The sequence below is a fragment of the Muntiacus reevesi genome, chromosome X (genome assembly GCF_963930625.1).
Source record: "Muntiacus reevesi chromosome X, mMunRee1.1, whole genome shotgun sequence".
Taxonomy (NCBI): Eukaryota; Metazoa; Chordata; class Mammalia; order Artiodactyla; family Cervidae; genus Muntiacus; species Muntiacus reevesi.
Genome location: NC_089271.1, coordinates 148,548,321 through 148,562,069, shown reverse-complemented (window position 1 = coordinate 148,562,069; position 13,749 = coordinate 148,548,321). Strand labels below are relative to the sequence as shown.

The following is a 13,749-nucleotide window of genomic DNA, read 5'->3' as shown; positions in this document are numbered from 1 at the left end:
TGTTGTTGTACTAACTTGTAGATCAACAATTAGAAAAACCCAACAGGAATACTTAAAAAACCAGAAGGAAATTTAATCAGTAAAAATTACAACCTTCTCCCAGCAGGGAAAGGAACGGAGGGGTAAAACAAAGCCTGGAGAAATGTTTTTTTTTTTTTTTTTTTTTTTTTGCCGGGGGGGGGGGGGAAGCTGAGCTCACAAACACAACTAGCCAGGTGGAGTCAGGTGCCTGAGGAGGTATGTGTATGTACGAGCTGTGAAGTGTATACAGGGGAGGGCATGGAAAGCCAGGCCTCCACCTGGAAAGAAATCCAGGTGACCGAGGGAACTCTTGACATGAGAGTAGACTGCTGTCCTCAGCACGTTGGCAAAAAAAGATTATTCCCTCAATAACATGGTTCAGTTCTGTTTTTCTTTTTTCACTTGCTCTAGAACATTTTGTGGAACAGCCTTTTTTTGTTTACAAACTTTTTAGACGAGGGAAGTGAGAAGTCAACTGGGAGAGGCCCAGGATGGTCAGCTGGCCCTGGGAAACAGCCGTGGGTGGGCACTGGGCAGCACTGGGTCTGCATGGAAGGTGCTGTGAGTCTCCTGGGTGGAGCAGCGTACAGTGCCCAGTCCACTCCCTTCACCAGGGTCCTTACAACAGGACGAGATGGGGCAGTGATGCCAGGGGGCATTGGTGAGGGCTCCGTGAGCTGCTCCCACATGCTGGCCTCTCCACCCTTCTGGGGACCTCGGGTCCCCTCCCTTGAGGACCAACGGAGCTCCAGGTTCACAATAAGGCTTTGATGGCTCCTCCCACCTGGACACCGTGCCACATGTGGTCCCCCTTACTCGGAGACCATTTCCACTTTGATTTTCTTTTTCTTCTTCTTCTTCTTGGTGCTGTCACTATCCTGGGAGGAAAAGCAAGCAAGCATCTCATAAGCACCGCCACTTTCCCAGTTCTACCCCGTCAGGGTCACCAGGAGGTGATGCTCATGGCTCAGATGTCCTGGGTGACCTCAATCTTGTGCATCACCGTCTTGAGTTTTTCACTGATGCCTTCGCCTTAACACTCCCCAGCTCCACAGCCTCCCAACCCATCACACAGAATCCTAACTGAGCCGATTCTAGGAAACCTGGGCCCATCTCATCCTCCCTACTGGGCGGTGGGCAATGCCTTCCCCTCTCAGGAACCCAGGTCCTGGGCCCGCCTGCACACACCCCAGTTCCTGGCTCCTCCATGCTCTCCACGGCAGCTTTGGCCTTCTCCTTCTTTTTCTTCTTCTTTTCCTTCTTGACCACCTGCGGAGCTGCTGGGGACGTGTCCTCACTCTCGCTCTCTCGCTTCCGCTAAGGTGGAGACCACAGATGGCATGTTAAATCCAAGACCAATGTGGACGTTTTCAGTGAGTCACAAAAGGTGGGGAGCCAGCTGGCCAAGAAGATCCTGATGGGATCCAACAGGAAGTCTGCAAAAACCCCCGACAGAGCCTGGTTTATCAGTCATTCAGAGACTGTCGTGCCTGAAGGCCAGGAAGCCAGGGGCACTGCCGGAGTGCCAGCGCAACACAGAAAGGCTGCCTCTTCCCTAGGGTGCTCCCAGGAGGCCTCGGGGGGAGGGGGGGGCAGATGGGTCAGGAACCCCACCTGCCAGGTTCCACAGCAGGCCCTTTTCAGGACATTCGGTGCCACCCGCAGTAACAGACAAGCCACCATGCCATCTGATGCCAGCGGCCCCCAGCCCTGAAGCCACCACATGCACAGGTGTTCACTGGCCTTCTGCCAAGTTCCGCCTGGCCCCGAGTGTCCCCGTCTTGATTCCAACACACTCCTGCCATCTGTCAACCCCACTGTTTCATGGCTGTGGCCTGAGCTCAGCCAGTAGCCCAGGCCAATCTAACCCCCAGGCCCACAGACCCCCCCCCCAGCAGACACAACAAACCAGCAGCTGGAGGGGCTGGGTGGTGTGTTCCAAAGCCAACGCGGCACACCACTCACCTTTGGGGTTTTCACCACCTCAGCAACTACTGGCGTGGCTTTGACTGCTTTGGCTGGCACATCTTTTTTGGCAGAATCGCTATGAGAGGAGCAGAAGCAAAGGGTGAGAGTCGCAGACATGCTGTCCTCAGAGGCCTGGCTGCACAAAGGCATATATGGCCAGTTGAAAGCCACCGTCAGAATACTGATGCTGGACAGAAGAGCTCACCACTGCCACGTGCAACCTGACTCCATCTAAAGTCCTGCAAGCCAGGCTGGCAAGGGACAACCATCGGCTGGCTGTGCGGGGCCCAATGCCCTGACTCACCCGGGGCAGCCGGGGTTCAACGCCAGCTCCCAAGGCAAGTCCCAACAGCCCTGCCCTGAGTGTTTCCTCCGTATCTGGCTCCGTACTCATTGGAAGGACTGATGTTGAAGCTGAAACTCCCAACACTCTGGCCACCTGATGTGGACAGCTGACTCATTTGAAAAGACCCTGATGCTGGGAAAGATTGAAGGCAGAAGGGGACAACGGAGGATGAGATGGTTGGATGGCATCACCAACTCAATGGACAGGAGTTTCAGCAAGCTTTGGGAGTTGGTGATGGACAGGGAGGCCTGGCATGCTGCAGTCCATGGGTCTGCAAAGAGTCACACATGACTGAGCAACTGAACCTGAACTAAGTTGAGTTCCTCCCCAGAGTGGCTGGGAGGCAGAATCCAGTACAAAGAACTCCACACCCTTCCCTCCTCCCCTGCTGTCGAGGGAGTCCGGCATCTGGGCAGGCCCCCTCTCCACCGCGGGGCTGGCCGACAGCCACCCTCACCTGTAGTCGATGTACTCTTGCGTCCAGGTGGCAGGCGTGCTATCAGTTGGCTTGCCGTGCTTGTCCAGAAGGCCCTGCTTGATCATCAGCTTCTTCTGACTCGCCTGGAGGACGGGCAGGGTGTCCAGGTTACAACAGTATCGACGCAAAGCAGGTCTCATAACCACACACACAGAGTACTCGGAACTCACCCTCTCTTCCACGGGTGCAGACATAGGACTTTCAAAGGGATTGCTGTATTCCTGGGAGCCTCTGTGGTCTCATTTGTACCACCTGCCATTCCAGCGGCCCCAGATGCTTCCCTCCCTGCTTCATCTCAACATGTCACACCATATATTTCCACTGGCATGGCTCAAGCAGAGATCCCCTGCCCCAACTCCCTGACCAGGCCAAAGCCCTCACGGTGGACTCGAGGTGCCAGGGACCTTGCCACACCCCTTCACAGGGCCCTCAACTATGCTGAAAGTCACCATCCCGTGGTGCAAGTGGACTGAGGTCCATCTATTATGGTCCCCTTAGCCTAAATATCGTCAGGTCCAAGTGAGGCACATTTCCAACCAGCACCGACTTCCCAGAGCCTGCCACAACACCAGCACATGGCAGTGGAGACATACCAAGAGATGCTCAAGTATTCAACAAAGCAAAATACAATGCTGCACAGGGCACAGGTCCAGTCCCACTTACTTACTTTCGGCCCTAAACCCCACTTCCGAGGGTAAGTGTCTCTCTCCATGATAACTCTCTTGATCTTGGCTACAATGCCGTGGTCACAGGTGGAGATCACTGCTGTGGTCATCAAAGCAATTGCTGCAGGTGTTGGAAAGAGATAGAAGGAAAGACTTGATAACCAATGAGGCCAAATGCCGCCATTTTATACAAGTTTTACAAACTTCTTGAAAACTTCTAAGCTTGAACTTCCCTGGTGGTCCAGTGGTGAAGAATTCACCTTCCAATACACGGGACACAGGTTTGATTCAAAGTTGGGGAATTCAGACCCCACATGCCACAGGGCACCTACGCCGGGGTGCCACAAGCAGTGAGACCACGCACAACCGGAGAGAAGCCCGCACAGCACAATGAAAGATCCTGTGTGCCGCCACTAACACCCAACACAGCCAAACAGATAGATGCTTTTTTAAAAAATAATCTAATTGTTGAAATAAAACTCTTAAGCTCTACTGCCTTGAGGTTTCCATTGTGGAGAGGTGCATATGGAGAAAATCCACCATCATGGGAAAGCAGCCTGTGAAATCATGTTCCACTTATCAAGTGCAAAAAAATACTGATACTGATCACTCATCAAAATCTATGTTTTGGACGTCCTCAGATGAGACTTCTTAAAAAGTATTTGACTGGCCAAAAAGTTCGTGTTTTTCAGCTACATGTCTCAGAAAAATCCAAATCCATTTTTTGGCCAGGCAGATACATCCAAAGCTCCTTGTTTAATGTGCATTATTTACACCAGGAATAAAGTGTGTCATCAGGATCCCTTTCTAGCTGTGCACAATCAAGGTGGCCATAGAGTGGCCAGCAGCCAGAGGGGAAGGACCACCTCGAAATCGAACCCCAAAGACATACACGTCATGCTTGGAGCTCAGACAGGGATAATCCAACAGTAGCTAAAGCTGCGCAGGTTAGCATTGCACAGAGAGGGAACAGACTGAAGGCTCCTCAGTTACCACCTTTATTCCTCCCCATCAGTTGATTTCTTCTCTCACTGGAGAGCTAAACCGCTGAGACAGGGCGCCTAACAGCAGCTGGCAGGACAAGAGGAAACCCCGCTGACCCCTTCTCACCCATGCCTGTCCGAATTGGACCTTTGTGCTGTGACCACCCCACAGACCCCAAGGAACACAGGGATTCATTCAGTCACTCCACGAGGCCAGGCCTCGGGCACCCCCTCTGAGGGAGCCTGGCTGTGACGGTGCAGAGCGGACAAAGGTCGCTTGCCTCTTACCCATGCAGATGGCCTCCCCTTTGGTGGTGATGACCACAATCTCCTGATTGACCTCAATGCCGTCCTCGTAGCGCAGGACGCCTGGAAGCATGATCTTTGCCCCGTAGCAGATGGCATTCACCTGGCAGGATGGCAGCCCAGTGAGTGCCCCCGTCACAGGGGAGCCCCTGCCCTCTGCTCCACCCCCCACTGGACCAGAGGAGGTTGGGGGGACCAGTGAGGACCCCCTACCCATGCCAGAGGCCCAATGGCATCCACAGGCGGCCATGCAGCTTTGATCACAGCCGCCACCCGCCACAGGTTGACTCAGAAACATAACCAGGGCTGGAAGTCACTACTCCTGTCCAGTTTACGTATTCCCTATTCCTCAGCATTGGAGAAGGCAATGGCAGCCCACTCCAGTACTCTTGCCTGGAAAATCCCATGGACGGAGGAGCCTGGTAGGCTGCAGTCCATGGGGTCGCGAAGAGTCAGACATGACTGAGTGACTTCACTTTCACTTTTCACTTTCCTGCATTGGAGAAGGAAATGGCAACCCACTCCACTGTTCTTGCCTGAAGAATCCCAGGGATGGGGTCGCACAGAGTCAGACATGACTGAAGTGACTTAGCAGCAGTAGCAGCAGTATTCCTCAGCATGAAGGGAAAACACCCTGACAGAGCTAGGTAATCACTACCTTCCCAGGTAATATTCCTACATGGTAATTACATCCCCAAAGGAATGCACAAGCAAGACTGCCAAGGCCCGCTGAACCAAGCCTGCACGTGTTGACATGTCCTTTACGGACCCAGAGATACACGTCAAGGCCAACTCTCCCCGAGTCTGCCCACACTCGAGGCATCCAATCCACCCTCAGGGGATCTTGTCTTCATTCACCATATTTCTCCCCCTCCTTGAAACTCCCCCAGAAGCCACTAATTTGACCCTAGCAAAAGGGAATCACATTCACGTTGTCTTGTGTGTTGTTTTCTCAATCATTATAGGGGCAGACAGTGGTATGCCTCTTCAGTTTTTTTGTCTTTTATTATAAACTCTAACATCTATACAATCAAACATGTATATAGTTTAGATCTGAGTATGAATGAACAAGCTCAAATTATTAAATATATAAATGATTACTTTCTATGAGATTATTTAGTATGCATACTAAGAAAAAAGGCTTGATAATCTCCACCATGTTTAGGTTTTATGGCCTCAAATTGGGATTTATTTCAACAAAGCTCTAAATGGAGATTCTGAAAGGAGAACTCTCCTTTCAGTTAGCCAACTCTCTAATCTCAATCTTTTATCCCCATCAAAACAACTTTTTCTAGCAATAGTTTAAAAAAAAACCCAAGGTGTCCTAGGCACATGTAAAACTACCAGTTTACAGAAGACCAAATTTTATGTACCACTAATAGTCTATTTCTTGAACCAAGTTACTCTAAATGTTTAATGGAATTAGGCCCAGTAAACTTTTACTTTATATTTGGTTTTCACTTAATAAAGTTAATCATAAATGCTTCCATTAACAAAAATAAATTAATCCAGGTCCAATATACAAAACCAGAAAAAAAGAAAAGAAACCCCAAGGAAAATAGTGGTTGTGAGATCACAAAATCCTATTTTCTCCCTTTAAATAGAATGAAATTTTCAGGCCACGAACCACATCTCTCTTGAGCTCCCATTTTGTGCAAATAGAACTTACTGCACTGTCTTTCATGACCAGCCGTTTATGAGATGTCAACAGCTTTTCCAAAGGGTAAACAACTCGCCGCAGGTAACTCTCATCCTTGTGGTTGTCATACAGCCATTGGGCATCAAGCACGTCATGCATCGTCACCATGTGGTCCTGGGAAGTAGCCGCGCATGAAAATTAATCAAGGGCCATTGTACCCCCAATAGGCAAATGGACCTCACACTTCCAAACACTGAATCAGTTTTGTCTCATCTGCTAGTCCAAGCTCATTAGTCTTTAGTCTGTTTGCAGTCACCTCTGTAACTGGTGGTCTAGTAAACCTAAGCAGGCATATCTGTAGGCTAGGGAGTAAATGAATAGAGTAACAGTCTCCATCCACACACACCCCAGTCTGTGTTTTAATGTCCCAAAGTTTAATTAACAGAACAGGGAAGCTGCCCTGGACTGAACTCAACACTTTGGGAACTGCCTTTTCTGGGATGGGAAGTAGGTGGAGTTCCACCAAGGGCTGGAAGATCTAAGTATCAGTCGGCTTTAAGAAAAACAACAACTCCCACCAATGACATACCTTTTCACTCATGACTCCAGAACGAACCCTCCGGAGTTCCTGCATCTGACCACCAACTCCCAGCAACAAACCAAGGTGAACACACAGCGTCCGAATATAAGTGCCAGCCTCACAACTCACCCAGAAGATTCCTAAAACACACACACACACAAAAGTAGCACATATTTTCCTAAGTAAACACATGAAAGAAAGAAAAGAAAGTGAAGCTGCTCAGTCATGTCTGACTCTTTGCGACCCCATGGACTGTAACCCACCAGGCTTCTCCATCCATGGAATTTTCTAGGCAAGAGTACTGGAGCGGGTTGCCATTTCCTTCTCCAGGGGATCTTCCTGACCCAGGGATCGAACCTGGGTCTCCCGTGTTGTGGCAGAATGCTTTACCGTCTGAGCCACCAGGGAATCCCTTAGGGAGAAAGATATTGAGTATGTTTGCTGTAATTCTTTCCTTATGGATACCCGTATCAGGTTGAGGAATTATTCTTCTATGCCTAACTCATTGAATAGTTTTTTATTATAAAAGGGTGGGCTTCCCTGGGGGCTCAGACAGTAAAGCGTCTGCCTGCAATGCAGGAGAGACCAGGGTTCGATCCCTGGCTCAGGAAGATCCCCTGGAGAAGGCAATGGCCACCCAGTCCAGTACTCTTGCCTAGAAAATTCCATGGATGGAGGAGCCTGGTGGGCTATAATCCATGGGGTCGCCAAGAGTCAGACACGATTGAGTGACTTCACTTTCTTTCTTTAAAAACACATGACCAGGTGAGAAACCCAGTTATTTTCTACCTGCAGCAGCGAAACTGGAGATGACACAGGCCACAACTACCCCATATGCTCAAGCAGCTACTTTTACCAGACTCTGATTTTGGAAAATTCATTCAACACCAGAGTGCTCAGCTCAGTGCCCCACAAACCTGAGGACCTACCTAATCGTCTTTCGGGGTCATACTCAATCATTTTGCTCTCGTAGATGGTTCTGACTCGGAGTTGCCTCTTTACTGCAGCAATAAGTGGGGGTCGTTGGAATAAGGCACCTGTCAGGGTTTCTAGGGCCTAGGAAGAAACACAAACAAAACTGCTCTTACTGCATGGACTCTCAAAGACGATCAAAGGGCAGATTTGGAGAGTTTAAGGGCACAAGTGACATGCAGAAGGTCTCTTGCAATCACTAAAAGCGACTTTCAATTTTTGATTCCTTCTGCAACTCCACATGGGTGGCTCAGGACTGATCAGAATCCTCTCCTCAGAAGGGACATGAGCAAAAGTGTCTCTGCCGTCTGCAGTCACCTGCCCAGGTTGGCCCAGTGGCTCAGGTGGCTTCCCTCCAATGACAGACTTACCCTGGAAAGCTGAGTCCCCCCTTCGATAGCATTGTGCAGCCGGACAATCCCCACATACTCTTTGCCTGTAAAATGACAAGAGTAGTCAGGTGTGGCCACTGAGTTTGCTGTTATTTCACATATGCTTGTATCACTCGTGATCTGGTGCAGCCAGGGAAAGCAGGCAAATTTCTATCAAATTTGCAGGAAGAAAGATTTCAGGGTGCAGATGTAGGAAAGGAATGAAGACCCTAATGTCACAGGTTCAACTCTCAATGTGCTGAGGATAAGAACACCTGTGGACAGCCTGCCTGAAGGGCACCTTGCAAGGCCAAGGAGAATTTTCCCTGATGACAAGGAGGAAGCATTAATTTAGGCAGAAGCTGCAGGGTATTTCGAGGAGCCGAAAGTGACAGGCCTGCAGTCGGACTTGGACTCAGATCTGCCTCAGGGCTAGAAGCAGATCTACTTGGCTCCACGTGCTTGTCAAAAGCACCCAGAACACCCAACAAGGCAGCCTCATCAGGATCTGGCAGAAGACAGAAGGCACATACCAAGCCAGAGTATCCCTTGCTTCTGGTTTTTTTTTTTTTTTTTTTTTTGGTTTGTAAGATTTTCCCAATGAAGAAATCACTTCTGAAAGCCACATGCAGAAGGACAAGGAAACACAGAAAGCCTTCCCATCTTTGAGTTGCCCCGTCGTTCCTCCCACTCTGATTTACCTGCACTCTGCTGTGATTTCACCAAGCGAGTGGCTCGTTCGATGCACACTATTAAACAACCAGTCACCTTGGGATCCAGGGTTCCACTGTGTCCCGTCTTCTCAACCCGAAGTATTCGCCGGATCCAGGCTACCACCTCATGGGAAGAGGGGTTGGAGGGCTTGTCAAGGTTAATGAAACCTGTCCTAGATTGGGAAAGAAATTACTGTGTCATCAACTCTGGGCCTCGGATGAAAACTAAATTTGCAGAGTAAAAACCAAGTGCTGACCATGAGCACAGGTTATCATATATATTGAGGGCATGTCGCCACCTCCTTGAATAACTGATGTGAAAAGGTCATTGTGGAAAGAAGTGGGAACAGCACTTGCTCCCAACATGCTTACCTGATGTAGTCCCCAATCTCCCTCTTCAGAGGATTTGAACCACAAGGAAGAGGTGTGTAATGTGTTGTCCTTACATTTAGCTTATCAAAATTCTAGAAAGCAACGATACAACACAAAATAAGCAATAAATCATTAACATGTGGAAAATTAAGTCAGGACCACTACAAACCATGATAAGGTGACCCTTTGGGTTCCTGTTTTGGATCTTGCTCCTGTATTTCCATTATCTGCTGTGACAGACTGCTAAGCCCCACTACATGCTGGAAAAATTATCCAAGTAAGAAGACAAATTTGCTCCCTCCTCCAGAAAGGCCTCCTGGGGTACTACAGAACAAACGTGGCTTCACTGTACAGGCACAGGCTTAAGAGTAAAATACGGACTAGCTTTGATTTTCTCAGGGACCAAAGATAGCCAGCTGGAGGATGACTGGCAACATGGCTCCTCACACCTAACTAGCTCACTCCTGCCTTCGATGCTCCCATTCCACTCCTTATATCTGCTTCTCCTCGCTCTTTCCAAGCTTCCACCACCAGTTTGAAAACGCTCCCTTCAGTGCAAGTTCATTAGCTTCATGTTGGTACTTCCCACTAGCAGGAATTATTTTTAACTGCCTGTATCTCCCACCTCTAGATTTTATGTTCCATGATGGTAGGACTAATTGCCAACATGGTTTACTGGCAGGTAAAAACAAGAGAACCAGATACTATCTAAATGGCAGACACATCTGGCCAAGCAGAAATTCAACTGCATTGAAATTATATAAACAAATCTTTTACCTCCTATTTAGTGGTTAATTCAAATTTTCTAGGCAAGAATACTGGAGTGGGTGGCCATTTCCTTCTCCAGGGGATCTTCCAGACCCAGGGATCAAACCCAGGGATCTCCCACATTGCAGGCAGACATTTTACTGTCTGAGCCACCAGGGAATCCTGTCTTTCAGTAAACTTACCTCTCAATCTCATAGCTAGCACCCATTACGTCAGTAACGAAATTTTAATTCTATTCATCACTGAACTACTTTAAGAAAAATACAACACAACAGTCAATAACTTCTAGAGTACGTGATACATGCTGCGCACTTTGGCATGTTTCATGGATCACCTCCTACAACCCCCAGTGGGCCTTCTGAAAGGAGGTATTATTTGCCAAGAGCCTCAGAGATCAAGATTAGCCTAAGGTCACACAGTGCCTGACCCAAATGGGTCTAGCATCAAAATATATGCTGTAAAGTATGTACTACTCCACAAACCAGTAAATGTCTGTAAAGTGAAGCTAAGTACAGAAATTGAGAGTTGTTTATAAAATTTGATAGTAGTCTCACATTGTTGCAAAATTTACCTGTGTTCCACAAGTGTTGGGTACACTGGAAATTAATTAAAAAAATAAAATTCAGGTCTTCATCTCAACTACCTTGAGGAACACTGATTTAGGCAGCCTCACCTAGCTTTGCCTAAGTCCAGGATCCATTCGTAATCAACTGTTTAATACTCAGAAACAGTGTAAAAGCCAGACGTTGAGCTGATGCAAAACACATACCTTTAGCAACAGGGGCCACTGAGACGTGTCCAACTGAGCCACTTTGGATTCAGGTTTGATCAGAAATTCTTCAGCATGTTGTATTTCCTTCCAGAGGACAGAAACACAACCTGTTAAGACTCCCCACTTGAATCTGAACCCTTCCATTATGACTACCAAAGTCTACACCTGTGTAATAAAAAACAAGGTGTCTATGCCTTTTCACTGAGATCTCCAAACAAAAGAGAAGAAATGAAGAACTGAGAAAAATAAGTGAAGTGGCACCAAGATAGGAATAGCCAATTTAAGAGAAAAGAGGGATAGTGGGTCTGATAAGAAAGACAATTTCAGGGAAAGCAGTCACTGTGGGCAACACCATTTAGCAAAGTGTGCCTGACAGCAGAGAGACCTAGGCTGGATGGAGCTTTGTAGGTTCTATCTCAGGACCACGCGCGATGACACCCCATTCCTTCCAAATCTTTAGAAACAGTTCTTTTCTGCAATCTGGCCTCTAAGAAACCTTTCGAGTCGGAGCAGAGTAAAAATATTCCTACTCACCGCCACAGCCTCCTCTGGTAATGATTTCCGCTCCTTTTTCTTCTTATGTTTCTTCGGCAAAATAAGGACTTAAAAAACACACACAAGAATTGGGAGTTTTCCCCGAAAATCAAGGCGATCGAGTTGAAAATAGAGGACACATCAGGGCAGCTGAAAAACGGCCGTCTGGTATAGGCTCATAGGGGAAGCGAGCGGGGGTCAGGCCAGTGCCCGGGGCGGCCCGGCGGGCTCGCGACAGCAGCCGCACGTGTCGCCCTCCAGCTCTGTTCACCACGTGGCCGCGCGGGGCTGAAAGGCCCTCGGCCCGCGGGCCCGTAAGTTCCATCAGGGACCGTCCGACGGTCCTCGAGGGCTTGGGGCCCCTAGAACTTCTTTTTCGCCTGGGAGGTCCGCGCCCGCCCGAGTCCCTCAGCCCCTTCTCTTCCCCTCCTCGCGCGGCGCTGACCATGGCGGCAGAATGGGGGAGCGCGACCCAGGCCCCGTCGGCGGGAGGCCCGGGCCTCATGGCGTCACGTCACCGCGGGGGCCTCTCAATCTCTAGCCCTCACCCCGTGGAACCAAGGCCAAGCGACAAGGTCGGCGGGAGGCACGGCGGCTGGAGCCAGCGGACAGTTCTGGCCTCGACGTCCGCCACCCCCCACCCCCGGCTTCCCCACGTCGGAGGTCGCGACCCTCACCTTCCGCGTCCGCCATGTTGCCCCGCTGAGGTCGCGAGCCGTGTGGGCCACCGCCGCCAAGGAAGCTACTGCAGGCTCCCGCCGCCGTCAGGCTGCGCCGCTAGGCCCCGCCCACCTGTGCACCGCCCCGTGCGTGTCGTGCGGACGGGTGGGGCGAGGCGGCGCGGAGCCCCGAGCGCGCGCCGGACGGCCGCACCATCTCATTGGCGGTCGCGGCGGCCCGCGCTGGCGCGGCCGCGCGTGCGCCTTGGGCTTTGCCCCGCCTTCAGCGGCCCGGCCGGGGAGCGCCTGCGCAGCCCACCTGGGCGGGGCTTAGCTGTGGGCGTGGTCGGGCGAAGGTCTAGTCTTTCTCACCGGTTTTTTGTACGGGAAACTTGGGCACCTGGGCACGTGTCTCAACGTTCCTTGCTTCCCGCGTCCCCCCCCACCCCGACCACAGACGTCGAGGCACACAGAGCTTTGCAGCTTCTAATTTCCATCCTGCTAGAGCGGCACTGCCCAATAGAAACGAGTTCCTTGTGGACTTTTAAATTTTACAGCATCCACTTGAAAAAAAAAAAAGCAAAGTAGAAGGTTACATCGGTTTCAGTAACAGACTGTATTTAACGCAGCAATCGGCAATATTATCGTTTCAGCATATAAGCAATACACAACATTATTAATGACATATTTTACTATTTTTTTGTTTGGTTGGTTATTTTCTGTACCAAGTCTTCCGGTGATGCTTTCTGGTTACAGCACAGCTGGATTGCAGCTCCACTACGGGTCTCCTTGGGCTTCCCTTGTGGCTCAGCTGGTAAAAAATCCGCCTGCAATGCAGGATACCTGAGTTCAATCACTGGGTGGGGAAGATCCCCTGAAGAAGGGGAAAGCTACCGCCTCCAGTATTCTGGCCTGGAGAATTCCATCGGGTCGTAAAGAGTCGGACACGACTGAGCGACTGAACTGAATGGGGCTCCAGGCGAAGTGATCAATACTCACAGGTCACTTGCGGTGGTGATACTAGACCGTCAAGCAACTAGCGGCTCCAGGTTCCAGATTTTTTCCTCTTCCTTTGGTTCACTTCTCTTCTCGCTCTCAAGTGGGGATTCTTACACCTAGCCCCCATAGACTTAATTGATCCGGAGTTATTTCTTTATTGCTATTGTCAATGGAATTTTTACCATCATCTTTTCTAACAAGCTGCTACTGACAAAAGAGGACAACTGTTGCTCTTCTTCCATTTCCTCCTGTGCCATCCAAAGATTAGGAATTTTCCCATTTTATTTATGGCTTAAAATACACACAGTGACAGATTTCCTCTTCTTGGGATCTAAAATCACTGTGGATGGTGACTGCAGCCATGAAATCAGAAGACGTTTGCTCCTTGGTAGGAAAATCATGACAAACCTAGACAGTGTTGAAAAGCAGAGACATTACTCTGTTGGCAAAGGTCCATATAGTCTTCCCAGTGGTCACATAAGGTTATGAGAGCTGGACGGTAAAGTGGAGTGCTGAAGAATTGATGCTTTCAAACTGTGGTGCTGGGGAAGACTTCTGAGAGTCCCTTGGACAGCAAGGAGATCAAACCAGTCAGTGTAAAGG

The 13,749-nt window shown here is 49.6% G+C and overlaps 1 protein-coding gene and 1 non-coding gene across 2 annotated transcripts; both read right to left on the bottom strand.

The window, feature by feature from the left end:
* Nucleotides 1-49: 49 nt before the first annotated feature.
* Nucleotides 50-12,301, bottom strand: DKC1 (dyskerin pseudouridine synthase 1). Its single transcript, XM_065915882.1, has 15 exons — nucleotides 12,166-12,301; nucleotides 11,489-11,556; nucleotides 10,952-11,038; nucleotides 9,415-9,506; nucleotides 9,031-9,215; nucleotides 8,330-8,394; nucleotides 7,916-8,042; nucleotides 6,996-7,126; nucleotides 6,437-6,580; nucleotides 4,750-4,870; nucleotides 3,481-3,599; nucleotides 2,793-2,896; nucleotides 1,987-2,065; nucleotides 1,210-1,338; nucleotides 50-899 (listed from the first exon to the last, which is right to left on the bottom strand). The coding sequence occupies exons 1-15, from the start codon at nucleotides 12,179-12,181 to the stop codon at nucleotides 834-836; spliced, it is 1,533 nt and encodes a 510-aa protein (XP_065771954.1). The 5' UTR covers nucleotides 12,182-12,301; the 3' UTR covers nucleotides 50-833.
* Nucleotides 6,760-6,891, bottom strand: LOC136154956 (small nucleolar RNA SNORA36 family). The gene has a single exon (XR_010660651.1). It is a non-coding gene; the product is annotated as a small nucleolar RNA SNORA36 family (small nucleolar RNA).
* Nucleotides 12,302-13,749: the final 1,448 nt, after the last annotated feature.